This window comes from Haliotis cracherodii, unplaced genomic scaffold, assembly GCF_022045235.1.
Source record: "Haliotis cracherodii isolate W230 unplaced genomic scaffold, xgHalCrac1.p SCAF_6, whole genome shotgun sequence".
NCBI classification, from domain to species: Eukaryota; Metazoa; Mollusca; class Gastropoda; order Lepetellida; family Haliotidae; genus Haliotis; species Haliotis cracherodii.
The window spans coordinates 35,067,226-35,087,223 of record NW_027266319.1 but is presented as its reverse complement, the minus strand read 5'-3'; the positions used below and the strand labels follow the sequence as shown (position 1 = coordinate 35,087,223).

At 39.5% G+C, this 19,998-nt stretch overlaps 1 protein-coding gene across 1 annotated transcript; it reads right to left on the bottom strand.

Annotated features, from left to right (window-relative positions):
- Nucleotides 1-2,418: 2,418 nt before the first annotated feature.
- LOC139445922 (kelch domain-containing protein 8A-like) lies at nt 2,419-17,530 on the bottom strand. The gene is made up of 6 exons (XM_071227176.1): nt 17,485-17,530; nt 13,269-13,662; nt 8,761-8,931; nt 7,327-7,533; nt 6,859-6,951; nt 2,419-4,289 (listed from the first exon to the last, which is right to left on the bottom strand). The coding sequence occupies exons 2-6, from the start codon at nt 13,639-13,641 to the stop codon at nt 4,099-4,101; spliced, it is 1,035 nt and encodes a 344-aa protein (XP_071083277.1). The 5' UTR covers nt 13,642-13,662; nt 17,485-17,530; the 3' UTR covers nt 2,419-4,098.
- Between the last annotated feature and the right edge of the window lie 2,468 nt (nt 17,531-19,998).

Below are 19,998 nucleotides of genomic sequence, written 5' to 3'. Positions count from 1 at the left end.
CAGCCTGAAATGTTTATGTATGACAGAAATATTTTTCCAGAATTTAATTGCCCATATAATTAAGGGTGTATATAACACACAAGTGCGTATTATACGGAAATAAATAAATCTTGTGTACATTGATCAATCAGAAGGGGTGCTAATTGGGATCGTTCACTAGCCAATATATCAGCAAATGTCGCCATGGGCGCTTATTAGAGCAGAGCGCTTATTACGTCGAATACGGTAATCCTATTACCATAAACAGCAACAAACATCATTTACATCGAGGTGTTACATTATTTGCTTCACAGAGCCGCAACCCAAAATGAAACTAAATCTTCCTCAAAGAAACACATGTATTTCATCTTGTCAAGTCTCCTAAAACAAATTAAGTGAGAAAAAAGTAGTGACTTATTATTTGAAGAAATGCACTCCGCAATTACTTTACATGTTTAAAGATCATCTGGTGTTTGATTGCTACCCCTGCGTCTCAGGGCCATATAACACAGTTGAACCAATCAACTCAACTCGAAACGATGCACGGGAATCACGCACGCACGACTGCTGTGTTAGCGTTGGGCGTCTCAACGTGCGTGATTCCCGTGCACCCTTTCGAGTTGAGCTAATCGGTTCAACTGTGTCATATGGCCTTGTGACACTGGGGTAGCATTATGCAGATGGCTGTTTCAATGAATGCTCGTTCCACCCGTGACGAACAGGTCTGGTTGGTGAGGAAATATAGTAATAGCTAAATAGACAGATTTTTTATTCATGCACCGATTGTCTTTAAATGTAATATCCAGTTATGTATGACTGTTTAATAATCTCATACCAACTTTGACTGGAGTAGGTCCGATAGTTTTTCAGATATTGTAGTAAACGTCGGTACCTTAAATTACCTTCCAGATTATACATGTAAAATTTTGCCACAGTGAGATAACGCTCACACTAACCCTGACAAGCTGTTGCATTCCTATCCTGCCTTTGGTTCAAGATTGTATATTTCCAAATACAGAATAACTAGGAGATTTCATCTATCCTTGTTTGTCATTTCAATAGAGACGTGTTTGTTTAAACTCACTGAAAAACCCATATATTTATGAAGCAATTGTGGGGAAAACAAATTAAAATGTCAAACTTTCACAATGGAAAATGTGCTACCAAAATATATATCAAATTCAACAAACATTTGCAAGTGGTAAAAATACACAAAGCACCTGACAAATTGGACTTTTAAATAATGACAGTCTGAATACATACAACATTTAATACATGCTGTGAAAATAGCCAGACGGCTTATCACGATCACAGATACACTGAAGCACCCAGAGTAGCTGAGAGTAGCTCTCACATCAGCAAGTATGAACACAGCGTAGGGCCGAGAGTGACAGTTTCTCAGGAATTGCTGCTGCTGGAAGCCTGGGTAAACATACAGTGAAACCTTGCTAGTCAGGAAGCTGTTAATCCACAACCCCACTCTCTTGATGTCAGAGATCAGTCCCTCCTTGGAAAGCCTGCCCTGAAGAGTCATCAGAGGAAGGGCCATCAACACTAACAATGTCCCATCAACTGGGAAACTCTACTTTACTGTACTGTTCTCTAGCAGTGTCACTGAGTGGAAACTTTTGTATCAGTATATCGACTCAAGTATCACTATATATGAATTAATTACAAAATTAGTTATTGTGTATGTGTATAGATAAAAGTCACCTGTTTTGACCTGTAATTAATCAAATGATTGCTAAATATGAACTAAGTTAAACCATTAAATATTCAGGATTGAATTTCCTGTCTTACAGTCAATGTTAAACATGGCAATCTTAAACATTTCTGTAGCAATGAAATATAAATGTTATATCTATATTCATAAATTTGCATTTTTTTCAATTTTGAAATTAAATATTTATTGACACATCGATATCACTATATACGATAACATCTGTTCTTAGTGGAATAGCTCACACTGACACACTTCTGTATTAATGAATCAGTAGTACGCAATATTAATTTCACAATATTGTAATTATATACTGCAAAGCATGAAATTAATGCAAAAAATGTGAGTGACCCCTTTTTGCATTAATAAAGTGAGGCATTTTTATCTGGAGTATATTGTCATGTCCAGCTCACTGCACATGGGCTGAAACAATGACATATGGTCGGACCATACGTTGTCGGACGTCATACGTTTTGGGACAGCCATGTTTATCGCGATTACTCATGCTAAAATGGGGTGCAGTATCACACAGACATTGTAAATACTCAGACGATGGCTTGTTTTTCAGAGAACACTGTCCAATATAAATGAATGAGATCGAAAACCCATAACACGTGGATACATAATTGAGTGAGTGAGTTGGGTTTCACGCCGTTTATAACAGTAGTCCAGTTATATCACGGCGTGTCAGCTTAATGCGGGAGGAAAGCCTGAAGTGATGCAGGTCTCAGACGTTTACCACTTCGGTGCAACCCACGAGCACGGGTATGGTGCTGACAAACCTGGAAACATAATCGAGGCGAACCCGGGATTCGAACCCACAATCATAGGTTTCTGGCGTGCCCAAGGGACGCAACTCTGCACAGCAAATCGAGGTGCCTTAGAAGACTGGGCCACCCGTGCCCCCCGTGGATACCTAACAAAGCTCCTAGTAAACAAGTTCCACGTCAAGTGGTGTCAGTTTGTTTATGTAAGTTGATGAAGCAGTTATGACAGTTGCTCAATGTGTATGACAGCATTATTGTTCTGGGTAACCTTGTCAAATAGTCTAATCATTACAAGCACAACAGTTTTAATGGTTCAGGGCTTGACTTAATTTCATGACACATTTTAGGCCAGGGGTCGACACTCTAGGGCTGGGACGGGTAATTCGGGTACTCGGGTCGGGTGGGTACTGAGTAGGAACCGGGTACCCACAGGACTACAGGACCCATGGTTGTTTCATGACAGCAATTCACTATATAAGTACATGGTTACATGACAATTTTAAGTCTCTAATTCGCATTTCGTCATGACTATGAACACCTTCCTTCTGACTTATATATGTTTGAACAAAGCTAAAACTTCAGTGTATGCATGACCACATTGTTTTATACATGTATCTAAACACATTCTGCCAGGGCTACTGTCAAACTATTCCCAATCGGACATTTTGTACTTATCTCTTGACACCAACAGCGGATACCTGGGTAGGGTCAGGTAATAGGGGTGTGGGTACTCGGGTAGTAAATTTGGACTCGTCCCAGCCCTGCGACACTCGCATTAATTTGTTGTTGCAATAATATCATGATTTACAGCATGGAGATGTCTGGAAGGTGGGTTTACTGGCCTAGCAGAGTTTCACCTTACATAAAGCTCAATGTCTATATAACCAGCACTATTCTACCATGCAGCATGTATCGACCTGACACACACATCCTGGCAAGTAGGCTGCAGCAGTGCCGCTACTCCAAGTGAAGAGTTAAAACAACTTTAGAACTGTGTCCATATTTTACTTGTCTTAATTGATGACTTGATGCATCAAATAATGACAAGTCTTGAAAACCCTAAGCAGTGTTGTTAGTAGTTGATGGGACAACACAACTTACAGGAAACCTTGCTCCTAGATTATTGCACACAGTCCCCAGCAAATACTGCAAGAAACTACTTACAATGTCAAATAAACCGTGCAATATTACTAGATAGATTTCTGGAGACAAGCTTGGGGTCTGTGAAGTGATTTTCATCAAAAATCAGGAAACTGTTTATTCTTTAGATATTGCTAAAAAATGACTAGTTATTGTGTTTAAAGGTAAGGGATGGTCCTTGAACTTTCTTCAGTGGAATTCTAATTTTGTGACCTCATAATCTCTACCAAAACATTATTTATATGATAAGGACCCCTTGCCCAATTAATTTTAAACTGAGTTATGTACATATTGAGTTAAATCATTATTATCAAAGATAAATTCTGCAATTTTCTCCACTACCGTTAAATGTGAACTTCTAAATGCCAAAGACTTTATCACAAAATGGATGGCCAGGGACTGTCGACAGTTCTGCAGAGACGGCTGATGAGCAAAATGAAGCGGTGATGACCTGAGAAACCCTTGCTGTGTCCCTACAGCGCCCACCATGGCCTAGGAGTAGCTGAGAGCTTCCATGCATGAACTGGGCCCCTTGAGAGACAGACCACCTATCACATGGAGCCTCTTCTTGAAGATGATACACGCACATGAGCAGTGAGTTGTGGGAAGGTTGGAGATCTCGGTCCAGGTGTTGCTGGCCGGGTCATAGGCCTCTACTACATTCAGTGGCTTGCCAGTGTTACCTGCAACATCAATGCCAGGTGGGGTAAAATTTGGAGAAAGTCCTGAAAACAAATTACCGTATTCGACGAAATTAAGCGCCCCGAGCTAATAAGTGCCCACGGCGATATTGGCTAATATATTGGCTGGTGAACAACCCCCATTAGCACCCCTTTCCGATTGATCAATGTACACAAGACTTATTTATTCGTGTATAATATGCACTTCTGTGTTATATGCACCCTTAATTATGGGCAATTAAATTCTGGAAAAATATCTCTGTCGTATATAAACATTTCAGGCTGTCAGGATAAACCATGAAATTTACGATCTTTCAACTCTGTTTTTTTACCACAATAATATTCTAATAAGAGCCCCCTTTTTCTAATTTTGAGAGCACCTTGGGCGCTTATTATGTTGAATACGGTTGTCCTTGCTTGTCAAAGCAAGGGTATGTGTTCTAATCCGTGAGTGAGTTAATAAATAATCAAATGCTGAATGAACAAGCCTATATGTCACTTTTATCCTTGCCTCTGAACTTTCTGCATGCTAAGTTTTACAGAGGAGGGGCTCTAATATACATCCAGACTGGACACAATCAGAATCATATCTGAACTTGATCTGAAAGATTTTACATAATAGTGTTGAAACATCAAATATAAGGACCCAACAAACATAGTAAACTCTTCTAAAGCATGTTAGCAGTTCCCACAAAACACCAAATGTCAATGCTGCACTTAGATTGCTGGGTGTTTGGAGTTTTATTTAACATGATGCATGAAAAGCGCTGTAACTCTTCCTTTAGGGACAAAATTCTTTATTGGCATTGTTGCCTTGAAATTTCAGTGATTCCTTCAAATTACAAGTACATGTATGTTAATACCTCACTGAGCCTTGTGATTACAAGGCAAGGGAGGTAATCCATGTTGTCGTCTCAATATTACACTTTTTTTACAGCAATATTATGAATGGTACAAAACTTCTACACATTTTCTCCATTAAATGTAATAAACTTAAAAAATGAAAAAATGATTCGCGTTCTACATTCATCTCTTGTGTTATTTCTTGAGTTAATACTTTTCTCATTTAAAAAAAAATTGATCTTATCTTGAACTTTGAATACAGCGACCAGTGACATGATTCAATAGCAATGTAATGAATTGATTTGTTTATCTGGATCCTCTGATGTCATATTGCAATGAATTGTATAATTATCTGCTGAAAACAAAACATTTGAGGTATTTTGTAGACATACAAGGTGTTACATGATGATCATGTTCCAAGCCAATGGAAAATCATAATGACACAAGAGAGTTTTGTTGTTAAAATGACAAACGCCCAGTAAACGGAGTGCGTAACTAACATTTTCATAAGCTTGAAATCTAGCATTGTGGACCTGGTTAAATATATGATCATAAGCATGTAAAGCGTAACCAAAAATAACCATCAATTTTCCCAATCCCTCATAACACAAATCAATGAATTTCTCTATACTGATAAGCACTATTGTCACTTCGGTCAAAAATACAAAAGATGTGTATTTAAAATGCAAAAAATGAGCCTATACTAGCTAAAAATATATAAATTCCATTTCTTGGTTTTCAGGTGTGCTTTCTACATTGTTCTTTGGTATCTGACAAGACATATATAGAGGATATTTCATGTGTTGAGTGAAATATCACGTTTCTCTCATTGAGTGAAGGGGGAAAAGGAGTTATTTACACATTATCCTATTTATTATATACTTTTTGTGTAGTTATCTACCAGAAAATTAAATTATTTCATTACAAATGTGAAACCTTGAAACGTAAATTCTCCCTACCCAACACACAGGGACGGTTCACCACCCCTTGTGTTTGCGACTGAAAAAGTAGTTTCGTGTTTGCAAAATCTTAAAAAATATAAACAAAAGTATTAAAAAATATTTAGGGTCACAAAAATTCTTTATCATACCGGTACATTTAGATATGATGATAAACAAAATCAGCTTTAACAAAAAATATTGTAGAAAAGTAGGAGGCCGCTGTTGGAAGTGAAAGAATACACGCTGGTCAAGTAACAAAAATGGTGCTTTGCGAAACGAACAGTCTCGATTGACGAGTTAATGAGAAATTTACAGTTTATAAGGAAACATTTTCAAGAGAATTACAAACGGCAAGAAGTGAAATTAACTCCACAAAGGACTATCTATCAATATTTTGCCTTGTCAATGTGGACCTATTTTGCCTAGTCAATGTGGACCTAACGTAAAGAGAAAGTCAACAGTTTGTGTTCAGGCTACTCAACTTAAAACAAAGGGAGACAATTTAAGGGGAGGTAACTCTTGTACGACAATAGTTCATTCAAAGTGTTATGTTCACTGCAATGAAGATATCACTTTTCTCAACTTCGGAAAACTCTGTCTTTCACACTGAAGTAGATAATAAATACTTATCTTTCACATAAACATTGTAATTAGTATTGAGTGAGTAAGTTGGGTTTTACGCAATATTCCAGCAATATCACTGCAAGGGACACCAGAAATGGGCTTCACACATTGTACCCATGTGGGAATTAGTATTGAGAATAGAAGACTATGTATATAGTACTTACCTAGTCCACCAGCACATACAACCTTTCCTCCCACAATCCCAGCGGCCATATCACCTCTCTTTGTGGGCATAGGGGTGCCAACCTTCCATTGTTCTACAATACAAGCGAGTTGTTCCTTATGTGAGATATTGTTTGTAACTGAACTATGTACATTTATGCACACCCATCTACATGTCCTCGTTAGTTGAACTACCACCCAACCCACATTCCATTTCATGGCGTCTGATAATGTGAGGGGACATCTATGGCTCCCGAGCCTTGCAGTATGGTGAAGGACGACAGTGTTAGGTTATTGATCTAAGTCTGAAAACCATGGTGACAATAAAACAGACTGAAAGTTGCACCTGCGTAAAAAGTCAAATAATGATGATGAATTAGCGATAATATATTTTTACATAAACATAGCAATTGATCACCAAAACAAATATGTCCTTTTTACCCTATCAAAAGTGGTACATTTTCACTTACTTTTCTCTAGGCTAAAGACCTCGCAGACATCAGAGAAGCCGAGGTCGGGTGGTTGTTGCAGTCCACCCAGGCTGTAGATGTTGGTGTCGTCCGTCACGTACATCGGGAACACACGCTTGCTAGGAACAGGGGGCAGTTTTTCCCACTTCCTGGTCTCGAAGTGATACACCTCAAACACATCAGTGGGAATCTTGCCCTGTCGTCCTCCTGGAATGTTTGACACGTCACATTAACTCGCCACAGCTCGAAATCCATTGTTTCAAGAAGCCAATGGTACAATTTACCATCACAACTGTTATGGTTAATACATGTTCCAGGTGCCTGTAGCACTCACATTAGTTTAATGATGTGGTGGTGTCGCGATACAATACATATCCCGATTCTATGATTCTACGATTTGTATCCCCAAACAGTCAGCTTTTCATGAGGTGATATTCTTTCTTATTGTCGGTTTTGTTTGTTTGTTTGTTGTTTAACGCCGCACTCAGCAATATTCCCGCTATATGACGGCGGTGATTAATATCATGAGCATCGATCCATGCAATTGGGATTGATGACATGCACCAACCAAGTCTGCGAGCCTGACCACCCGATCTCGTTAGTCGCCTTTTACGACAAGCATAGTCGCTTTTTACAGCAAGCATGGGTTGCTGAAGACCTATTCTACCCCGGAATCTTCACGGGTCCTTATTGTAGGTGAATCACAACCCTGAATCATTTGTTTTCAAATTTCAGAGATCGAAGATTGGATACTGTAGGACAGAAACATAACAGTGAATGTGTTCCCGGTAGGATGAGCTGAAAATGTGGTTTTAAACCTTTTAGCGCTTAACAGGCAGCTTTGGTTGTATACTCACCAGGGAGCTGAGAATGATTGCTGAGTGAACACTGATCCAATTACCAATGTAATAATAGTGCTTTGAGCATTACCCCGAGTGGTGTGGGAATATGTGCAATATAAATGGCCTATCATTATGATATCAGCTAGAAGGCACTGTGAATGTGATGTCTTTCATAGCCAGCCTGGGAAATACCGGAGAATCTGTCAAAGCTATTTATTGAACAGTTGCGTTCAGCATTTTAAATCTCTTATTATTCACTTGTTTTCACACCAATATAACAGGTTATGTAATATATGATATGTATCATGATACAGGTTGTAAATCAACGTATCGTACCAAGGGCCTCATATCAGGATCAATACTGTATCGCCATATCATCCCACCACGAGCACACTTAGCAATAATTTTTTTCTAACAAAAATATCTGTTGCCGATGTTTCTTATATGATGCCAGTGACTAATGTACTTTCACTTCAGCATCTCATCATTAAACTATTATTTAGCCAAAGATACTCATTGCAATCATATTGCACGCCAGTCATACAAGACTTATCTGCCATGCTTAATCTGACACAGCTGGAATACTACCTACCTAAAACAAACAGGTCTGATCCAATATGGAAGGTAGCTGATGCATAGCGTGGGGTTGGCATCCCTGTTAAACGACTCCACTTGAATGGCTCCGAGTCAATGTCCAACTCAAAGAAGTAGTCATGGGGATTTGTATCTTTTCCCATGCCACCGAGGACAAGAATCTTCCCATCTGGCAAAGAAAACGGGTATATAATAAAAGATTTGATTAAATATTGTCATAGTTACTATAAATATGATGCTCTATTGCCCTAAACAACGTAAACATCTCACCATGCCTCCCTCTTCACTTACCACAAAGTGACTCATCTTTCACTATTACAAACTATTGCCAATGGTACTTTATTGTTGCAAACAATGTAAACACTCACTGACTATCTCACTGCAGTAAACACTCTACTCTCTTACAGTAGTAAACACCCTTCTCTCACTGCAGTAAACACTCTACCCTCTGTAGTAAACACACAATCTTTTACTGCAGTAAACACTCTCACTGCTGTAAATACTCTACTCTCCCAAGGCTGTAAACATTCACTGACTCTCACTGCGGTAAACACTCCCTCTCACTATAATAAACACTCTACTCTCTCGCTGTAATAAACACTCTACTCTCTCGCTGTAGTAAACATCCTTCTCTCTCCTGCAGCAAACACTCACTTTCACTGTAGTAAACATTCTCTCACTGCAGCAAACACTCACTTTCACTGTAGTAAAAATTCTCTCACTGCAGCAAACACTCACTTTCACTGTAGTAAACATTCTCTCACTGCGGTAAACACTCCCTCTCACTATAATAAACACTCTACTCTCTCGCTGTAGTAAACATCCTTCTCTCTCCTGCAGCAAACACTCACTTTCACTGTAGTAAACATTCTCTCACTGCAGCAAACACTCACTTTCACTGTAGTAAACATTCTCTCACTGCAGCAAACACTCACTTTCACTGTAGTAAACATTCTCCCACTGCAGCAAACACTCACTTTCACTGTAGTAAACATTCTCTCACTGCAGCAAACACTCACTTTCACTGTAGTAAACATTCTCTCACTGCGGTAAACACTCCCTCTCACTATAATAAACACTCTACTCTCTCGCTGTAATAAACACTCTACTCTCTCGCTGTAGTAAACATCCTTCTCTCTCCTGCAGCAAACACTCACTTTCACTGTAGTAAACATTCTCTCACTATAATAAACACTCTACTCTCTCGCTGTAGTAAACATCCTTCTCTCTCCTGCAGCAAACACTCACTTTCACTGTAGTAAACATTCTCTCACTGCAGCAAACACTCACTTTCACTGTAGTAAACATTCTCTCACTGCAGCAAACACTCACTTTCACTGTAGTAAACATTCTCTCACTGCAGCAAACACTCACTTTCACTGTAGTAAACATTCTCTCACTGCAGCAAACACTCACTTTCACTGTAGTAAACATTCTCTCACTGCGGTAAACACTCCCTCTCACTATAATAAACACTCTACTCTCTCGCTGTAATAAACACTCTACTCTCTCGCTGTAGTAAACATCCTTCTCTCTCCTGCAGCAAACACTCACTTTCACTGTAGTAAACATTCTCTCACTATAATAAACACTCTACTCTCTCGCTGTAGTAAACATCCTTCTCTCTCCTGCAGCAAACACTCACTTTCACTGTAGTAAACATTCTCTCACTGCAGCAAACACTCACTTTCACTGTAGTAAACATTCTCTCACTGCAGCAAACACTCACTTTCACTGTAGTAAACATTCTCTCACTGCAGCAAACACTCACTTTCACTGTAGTAAACATTCTCTCACTGCAGTAAACACTCCCTCTCACTATAATAAACACTCTACTCTCTCGCTGTAGTAAACATCCTTCTCTCTCCTGCAGCAAACACTCACTTTCACTGTAGTAAACATTCTCTCACTGCAGCAAACACTCACTTTCACTGTAGTAAACATTCTCTCACTGGGGTAAACACTCCCTCTCACTATAATAAACACTCTACTCTCTCGCTGTAGTAAACATCCTTCTCTCTCCTGCAGCAAACACTCACTTTCACTGTAGTAAACATTCTCTCACTGCAGCAAACACTCACTTTCACTGTAGTAAAAATTCTCTCACTGCAGCAAACACTCACTTTCACTGTAGTAAACATTCTCTCACTGCGGTAAACACTCCCTCTCACTATAATAAACACTCTACTCTCTTGCTGTAGTAAACATCCTTCTCTCTCCTGCAGCAAACACTCACTTTCACTGTAGTAAACATTCTCTCACTGCAGCAAACACTCACTTTCACTGTAGTAAACATTCTCTCACTGCGGTAAACACTCTCTCTCACTATAATAAACACTCTACTCTCTCGCTTTAGTAAACATCCTTCTCTCTCCTGCAGCAAACACTCACTTTCACTGTAGTAAACATTCTCTCACTGCAGCAAACACTCACTTTCACTGTAGTAAACATTCTCTCACTGCAGCAAACACTCACTTTCACTGTAGTAAACATTCTCTCACTGCAGCAAACACTCACTTTCACTGTAGTAAAAATTCTCTCACTGCAGCAAACACTCACTTTCACTGTAGTAAACATTCTCTCACTGCGGTAAACACTCACTTTCACTGTAATAAACACTCTACTCTCTCGCTGTAGTAAACATCCTTCTCTCTCCTGCAGCAAACACTCACTTTCACTGTAGTAAACATTCTATCACTGCAGCAAACACTCACTTTCACTGTAGTAAACATTCTCTCACTGCAGCAAACACTCACTTTCACTGTAGTAAACATTCTCTCACTGCGGTAAACACTCACTTTCACTGTAATAAACACTCTACTCTCTCGCTGTAGTAAACATCCTTCTCTCTCCTGCAGCAAACACTCACTTTCACTGTAGTAAACATTCTATCACTGCAGCAAACACTCACTTTCACTGTAGTAAACATTCTCTCACTGCAGCAAACACTCACTTTCACTGTAGTAAACATTCTCTCACTGCAGCAAACACTCACTTTCACTGTAGTAAACATTCTCTCACTGCAGCAAACACTCACTTTCACTGTAGTAAACATTCTCTCACTGCAGCAAACACTCACTTTCACTGTAGTAAACATTCTCTCACTGCAGCAAACACTCACTTTCACTGTAGTAAACATTCTCTCACTGCAGCAAACACTCACTTTCACTGTAGTAAACATTCTCTCACTGCAACAAACACTCACTTTCACTGTAGTAAACATTCTCTCACTGCAGCAAACACTCACTTTCACTGTAGTAAACATTCTCTCACTGCAGCAAACACTCACTTTCACTGTAGTAAACATTCTCTCGCTGCGGTAAACACTCACTTCCACTGTAATAAACACTCTACTCTCTCGCTGTAGTAAACATCCTTCTCTCTCCCGCAGCAAACACTCACTTTCACTGTAGTAAACATTCTCTCACTGCAGCAAACACTCACTTTCACTGTAGTAAACATTCTCTCACTGCAGCAAAAACTCACTTTCACTGTAGTAAACATTCTCTCACTGCAGCAAACACTCACTTTCACTGTAGTAAACATTCTCTCACTGCAGCAAACACTCACTTTCACTGTAGTAAACATTCTCTCACTGCAGCAAACACTCACTTTCACTGTAGTAAACATTCTCTCACTGCGGTAAACACTCACTTTCACTGTAGTAAACATTCTCTCATTGTGGTAAACACTCACTTTCACTGTAGTAAACATTCTCTCACTGCAGCAAACACTCACTTTCACTGTAGTAAACATTCTTTCACTGCAGCAAACACTCACTTTCACTGTAGTAAACATTCTCTCACTGCGGTAAACACTCACTTTCACTGTAGTAAACATTCTCTCACTGCGGTAAACACTCACTTTCACTGTAGTAAACATTCTCTCACTGCAGCAAACACTCACTTTCACTGTAGTAAACATTCTCTCACTGCAGCAAACACTCACTTTCACTGTAGTAAACATTCTCTCACTGCGGTAAAAACTCAATCTCTCACTGCAGTAGACATTCACTGACTCTCAAAGTGCATGTAAAAATAGTTTGATAGTTTTGTCTGACTAACCCTTACTTGTCATCACAACATCAATATTGAACACCCTCAGTACTTCTCAGCATTATACTAACCCCTGTGTTATGTGTAATTCATGACACACATGCCACAGTCTTCAGAGACTTTACTTATTTAGACTCTGTTTCAGCTTTGATAAATTCATGGGATCAGGGTGCAACCTGGGTTAACCTGGTGCAACTAGCTTTTCATGTCAACATGCATGCACCTGGTGCAAGTTAACTCAAGTACCTTGAACTGAGCCCTGCACTGCAGCAGCATTATAAACTAACAGTTTTAGTCCAGTAGTCCTTATAATGATAACATAAAGCAAACCCCATAAAAATGGCAAATTTCTACTACTGATTTCTGATACCTTAACTATTAGGCAGTTTGGCAAGGACTATAGGACTAGTGCCAATTTATAACGCTGTGCAGTAAACAAGACAACACCTACCTTTAACTAACACTGACATTCCCAAGAGAGGTTCAATCATGCTTTCTCCCTTCTTCCACTCTTTCTTCTCTATGTCGTACACTTCCACCACATCGAGTGGGTTCTGGGCCTCGGACACCCCCCCAATAACTACGATCTTGTTCTTCAGGGCAGCTACACCGGGACCTGCTCGCTTCGTCGGCATTGGTGGCAGCTTCTTCCACTTGACTTCCTTCTCACTCATGTCATACACCTCCACATTGTCCAGGGGTGCCCCCTTCTCGTCACATCCCCCGACCACATACAGGCCGTCGGCGTAGGTCACTGGCGTCGCAAACACCCGCTTAGTGGGCATGGACTTCATCGACTGCCAGCGGAAACTCCCTGAGGCCATTTTGAAGGTTCAGATATCAAACTGTCAAAAGAGTCAGGATGAAAAGACAGGGATGCAAACTAACCAGAAACATTTACAAGTTTAAAACTTGATACCATATAAGGACATCCACTTCAAACTGAGTGCCTTGATGTCTCTCTAAACAGAGATATTCTTGTTTGTGAAGTACTTAAACAGAGCTTTGTCTGGTATTTTTGAACAGCTTACATCTAATGTAAAGTTTTATGAGGGAATGTGACTGTTATCTTTATAAATTTGTTATTGAGAATGTTTCAACTTTTTCAATTTACAATCTTAACAAGGAGTTTCTTACCCACCCCTTCCCTGGTGCTGCTAAAAGTGTCATACTATAATAACTTATACTAGAGGTTAATTACAGTATTGTGCAAAGAATGTATTTTTTATCTTTTTTTTATCAAGATTCAGTCAAGATCATGGTAAATTCACATATTTGTTTTCCACTCCCATCATGTACTTAGTTCATGTTTTACATAGCAGGTAAGTAAACTCTGTATAGATGAAAGTCGGTTCTCATAGAATGTGTAATGCAACGGCTGTTACAGCCGACACAATCAAATGGTGAGTGAGTGAGCCAGTTGGGTTTAACGCCTCTTTGAACAATATTCCAGCAATATCATGGTGGGGGACACCAGAAATGGGCTTCGAACATTGTACCCATGTCGGGAATCAAACCCGGGTGTTCGGCGTGATGAGCGAACGCTTTAGCCACAAGGCTCCCTGACAGCCCCCTAGCAAAATTAGATTGAAAATTCATTTTGTTAAGGCGTTCTTCCTGAATCCAAAGTCAGATTGTTGGTATTCTCAGCAGTCTTACTGAACATAGGAATGAGCAATGATTGAAAACTTACATCACCAGACCTTCATTTGCTCATTTGGCACTTAGCAACATACTCTTTTTTGCTCAAAGTAGAGGCTACTTTCATTTACAACATGAAGTTCAAGGTTGTAAGCAGATTGCAGCAATGATGTGATCATGCTTTGAGAAAGAAAATGATCTATCAGTGATGCTCTGAACCTTGATATACCATGATGCTTGCATTACTACTTCTAAATATGGGAGAGTCGAAGACACCACTTCTCAGAATGCATTTCAAATGTATGAGTTTGAAGGTCCTGTGATAGATCAAAGGCAACTGCAAAATGTCACAGAATACATGTATATGAATCTAATCAACACGATTCAAGTAAACATGGTAAATAATGGCAATGATAATGCAAAGTTTGAGATGCGTCCATGTTGTGTCAATACAACTCTGATGTTCCTTGATAATTAGACGTGTCTACCCGGTGTAGAGCATCGTCTGGGAGCAGAGTAGCAGCTGTGTACAGTTGCACGGTGATACTGATGCCCCCATTCAGATTTCCAGCTGATGACCAGCAGCTGTCCCAATGCACAAGATGCTATTAAACACAGTTTGATATAGGAGTATTGTTATTAAGTGAGTGTTTTCTTCACTGCCAAGTAACCAAACTACCAGTCTTAGTCTGTGACTTAAGCCACCAGTCAGAGCTACAGATAAACTGCATATTTGCGTAAAATACCCCACCCCCCAAAAAATAATAATATTCAAAACCCAATTACTTTCAATTAACTTGAATTAGGGCTGCAACGAATACACTATAAGGCGAATACGATTCGTATAATGAATATAGGGTAACGAATACGAATATTTATTCACGAATACAATAACAAGTCATCAGTTGATGTATTATTTATGATATTCAGTGAAACAATTACAAAATAAATTATTTGACATGGCTTGTAAATTATCAATTTATTATACATTAATATACTTCACTCATCCAGGTTCTAGTGTCTGCTCGATTGCAACAATGACCAGTGACTAAAATACTGTCACTCAAGAAATCTATGCATACAATATGTTCTTATGGATATTTCAAGGGCCATGGTATTTAAATGCACATGACTGCATATTCATGAATATTCGATTCTAGTGACCAAGAATAACAAATTCAATTTATGACTGGATACGGTTCGATTCACCGAATACACGAGTGAATCGTAACAGCCCTAACTTGCATCATGTGCATACAAAAACGCATACATTAAACATGTTATATAAAAAACTCAAATGTATAAAATCAGCATGTGTAAATACCCAATATAGCTTTTTTCAGCATGTATACAAAGGAGCTAATTTCAGAAACACAGTTACAAGCTAATTTACTTTCCAAGTGAAGCCTATAGTTAGATCCCTTATATACATCTGAAACATTTTTTTTTAATCTCAAAATGTTTACTCATTTTGGGAAAAATCCAATAGAGTGATGAATAGATGAGTGAAAAAATATTGGTTACCCAATGAAAAATGTAATAACCCAATTAAAATAGAAACCTTCAAGTAAAAACTGAATTGCTCCAAAAGTAATCTGGAGCTCTGACCAGCCCAAAGCCTATGTCTAGTCAAGGTTCAGTCTGTCCAGTAAACTCAGCTCATAATGTATGTAAGCTCATAACAGCCCATATATTTAAACTAACATCTAGGCCTAGACTGAAAGTAATCTTAAAAGACAAGCCAGGGACCTATATGTGTTGGGATTTGACTTCCTTGTTTGTTTGTTGTTTAACGCCTCGCTCAGCAATATTCCAGCTATCTGACGGCGGTCTGTAAATAATCAAGTCTGGACCAGACAGTCCAGTGATTAATATCATGAGCATTGATCCACACAATTGGAATACGATGACATGCATCAACAAAGTCTGCGAACCTGACAAACTGATCCCGTCTTACAGCAAGCATAGTCACCTCTTATGACAAGCATGGGTTGCTGAAGACCTATTCTATTCCGGATTTTCACAGGTGAGGTAATCAATGGTAATTAGGAGGTACAGTCCTCGGACCCATTGGTTCTCCACTTAGAGAACCTCTCATGGCCATTCCAGTTGCCGTGTAGCGACTTGGATGCACAATTCCGACAGGGAATGGCAACACAGGCAGCTGCTGAAGGTGGAACCCCAAACCCAGTGACAACATGCTGGAGTATGCGGTTTTCTCTTGAACTTCACATCCCGGAACGTTTGTCACCTCAGGATTGGGCGGTCAGGCTCGCTGACTTGGTTTATGCATGTCATCTATACCAATTTCTGATACAAGGTTGGAGGCCTTGTTCACACAACCAAAGAGGTTAACCCCATTAGCAAGCTGTCAAGGTAAGACAAACTGAAAATATCATCTGTGGGATGATTCCACAACATGCTACATATACTCCCCAGAAGTTGGGCACCGAGACTTTTGTGACTCACATCTAACATGTACTTGATCAGTCCTACATGCAGTGCCAATGTAGCAGCCACTAGCATTGCAATTCCTCTGATCCCAGGTCGGATAACCTCTCCACATGATCAAAGAGGCTGTTTCTAAAATACCAGGTCACCCTAAGACGTATTTAGATTGTATATACGTCTTTGGGTCACTACTTCTGTAGGCACTTAATGTAAGATAATCATGGTAACCATTGTCAAATTGTAACCAGTTGCATATTTCATCATTCGCAGAATGCAAAGTATTTCCATATCAGATTGGCCAGATGCATTGTCATTTCAACTATCACACATCTACTAGTAACAGAATACCACCAACCTGTGAATCTGAGCAGACAGACTAAGTTGACCAACTGACTCACTGATCGAATGCCGTCGGAATCTCAGATCACAATCACAAGTGGCCTGATCTAATATGCTAATTCATTTCATGTGAGTTGAATACTCTTTTATTATTAGTTGTAATACTAATCTACACTGTACAAAGTTGACGTTTGAGTGACAAGAGACTAAGATTGTTAATATGCACACATGCTCACCGGTTTCCTGAAGTAATGTTTTGGTGTAACTTGGGGAAGCGACCTCTACTTTCTGGAAAGGTAGACAACTCTGTTTTCGTTTGCGCACCTGAAATGGCTGGTGTTGTAATTCCAAATCTTTGAAAAGAAAGGAGTTGCACTGTATCTACTCTCATTGACCACGTTCTCCCTTCTTCTTGTTATCCCTGGTTAATGTAATGATTTATATTAATGTAACAAATATCACAGAGAAAATGACGATAAAATAAAAAGCTTTGCAGTACAAATATATTGAAGTACTGAAAACAATTTATTTATAACTACTTTAAACACATATAAATCAGAAATAACTTATTTTTTGTGCTTTAACAAAAATGTCCTGTGTGTTACTAAAAGTGTTCAATGAATAAATCTAAAACACACAAATATCAAGAATGTACCTATTTCGATATTTTACGTCCGCTTCGAACGCTGAAGCGTGTGCGCTTTCCCTTGCGACCCTCGCCGTGACACACTGACATGAGGTATGTTATGATAACTCTTCAAGCAACAAAAGGCTTCTTACCCTGACTGTAAATGCACTCAAATTACACTTTTACACTCCCAGTAGGAAATGGTAAAAGGGGAATGGTATGAGACTACCTATACAAGCTTCTGGAACCGCCAAGTCCTCTCAATTCTTGGATTATCTCTGATTGATCTAACATTAATTATGATTAACTTGTATAATTTATCAAATTTTCTAACGAAACCTATCCTAGTACAGTAAAGTAGGTAGTGCGGAATATGAACATCCGGGTGAAAGAAAGTATACACTTGTAACATTGGTTTTGACCAAACCATGACAAATTTATTTAAACGTTACTAGGCTGAAAACAGTCACCAAAACACGGCTATGATACCTATATCAAATGCATCATCATAGAATAACCATTTCTTTTTTTGTTACATTTTTAGCCAACATCAAACATGGGTGTATACTTTCATTTGCCCGGCAGTAATTTCTACATATTAAGTTCTGTATAAATAACCTCTACGAATATATGTGGGCGATCGTCTATCTCCCGTCCCTAGTAAGTAAATCACATTTTCTGAAACCACAATTCAAGCTCCATGGCGATGCTACATTTTATCGAACATCCAATTAGTGGTGAAACTTGCTTACATTAAGACGACCCCATTTTCTAAATAAACCGCAGCCTCATTTTAACGGTCCCCTTTTAAGTCAGCTGACCTTATGAGAGAATGCCGATCTGATGGTAAACATCGCCTTAATCGAAACTGTATTCGATGTATGGGTAGCCTATTACTGATTGAGTCACTTTTGCATGTATTGTAATTGCATTTTATAACTGGGACGTTATTTGGACCCACCATGGCACTTGAAGGTCACACACGCACACGCACGCACGCACGCACGCACGCATACACACATACACACTAACGTCACAGTAAGTAAGGTTTTACACCGCTTTGAGCAATATCCCAGCAATACGTCTACGATTTGAAACATTTGTGTACATTACTAGGCGATTTGAGCATGCGCCACCCTGACAATCACATGTCTCTTAGTTATAATGCATTATTTAATTCGAGGACAAATCAGGCGAGCGACAGAGGCCTAGGCTTGTGGTTGTGGCTGTCTATTTTTGTGTATCAATAAGAAATTATTTCACCGTGTGTGATGTGCGCATTACAGGGATGTTCAGTTTCTACACATCCACAGAGTGCATGAAGCTGAAATGTTTTCTCCGCGAACACTCGGTGTCATTACTGATTTTCAGATGACCGTTGATATATTTTCAGCCGCTATTTTGCCATTTTGTACGCCCACTGGAATCTGTTTGGTGGATAATCGACACTGGTTACTCTATGGCGTTGACGACCCGTGAAGATTCCGGGTAAGAATAGGTCTTCAGCAACCCACACTTGCCGTAAAAGGCGACTATGCTTGTCGTAAAAGGCGACTAACGGGGTCGGGTGGTCAGGCTCGCTGACTTGGTTGATGCATGTCATCGATCCCAATTGCTCGGATCGATGCTCATGCTGTCAACCACTGGATAGTCTGAATTACAATCGGATTTTCGGAATTGGACACATTAAACCCATGCATTCTACCTGTCGTGTCAAGGTCGCCGACCCTTACGTTGTACTGTAGACTATGTGTGTGCTATTCTCTCTTCACACAGTGCCCCTAATATGTGCCATCTACGAATATTGTCCACGGAGATGGTCGTGGATCATAGTTTCTGTTTAAGTGAATGGCGATGGACACAAAGAATGGGTGTCACACACTGTCCCCTTGTGGCAATCGAACCCACGCCCTATCGTCGTCTGTTTATACAAACACATGTCAAATCAGGTTTGAAGCTTTGTATATTTCACGCAGGTGTTAGCCAGAATTGTCACGTGATGTAGTGGTTATGAATTAAACCAATCAGTGCCCACTTCCGTTGCACGAGTTTTTGTTGCGCGTTAATTCCAGACACCATGATAGGAAGCAGACGTGACGTACATCTAACAACGGCACCTGTG

Excerpts from the sequence above, each read along its gene's own strand:
- LOC139445922 (XM_071227176.1), bottom strand. The coding sequence starts at position 13,641 with ATGGCCTCAGGGAGTTTCCGCTGGCAGTCGATGAAGTCCATGCCCACT. Across the intron at positions 8,932-13,268 it reads AATGTCAGTGTTAGTTAAAG|ATGGGAAGATTCTTGTCCTC; the intron begins GTAGGTGTTGTC and ends TTTCTTTGCCAG. Across the intron at positions 4,290-6,858 it reads TGTATGTGCTGGTGGACTAG|GTAACACTGGCAAGCCACTG; the intron begins GTAAGTACTATA and ends TTGATGTTGCAG.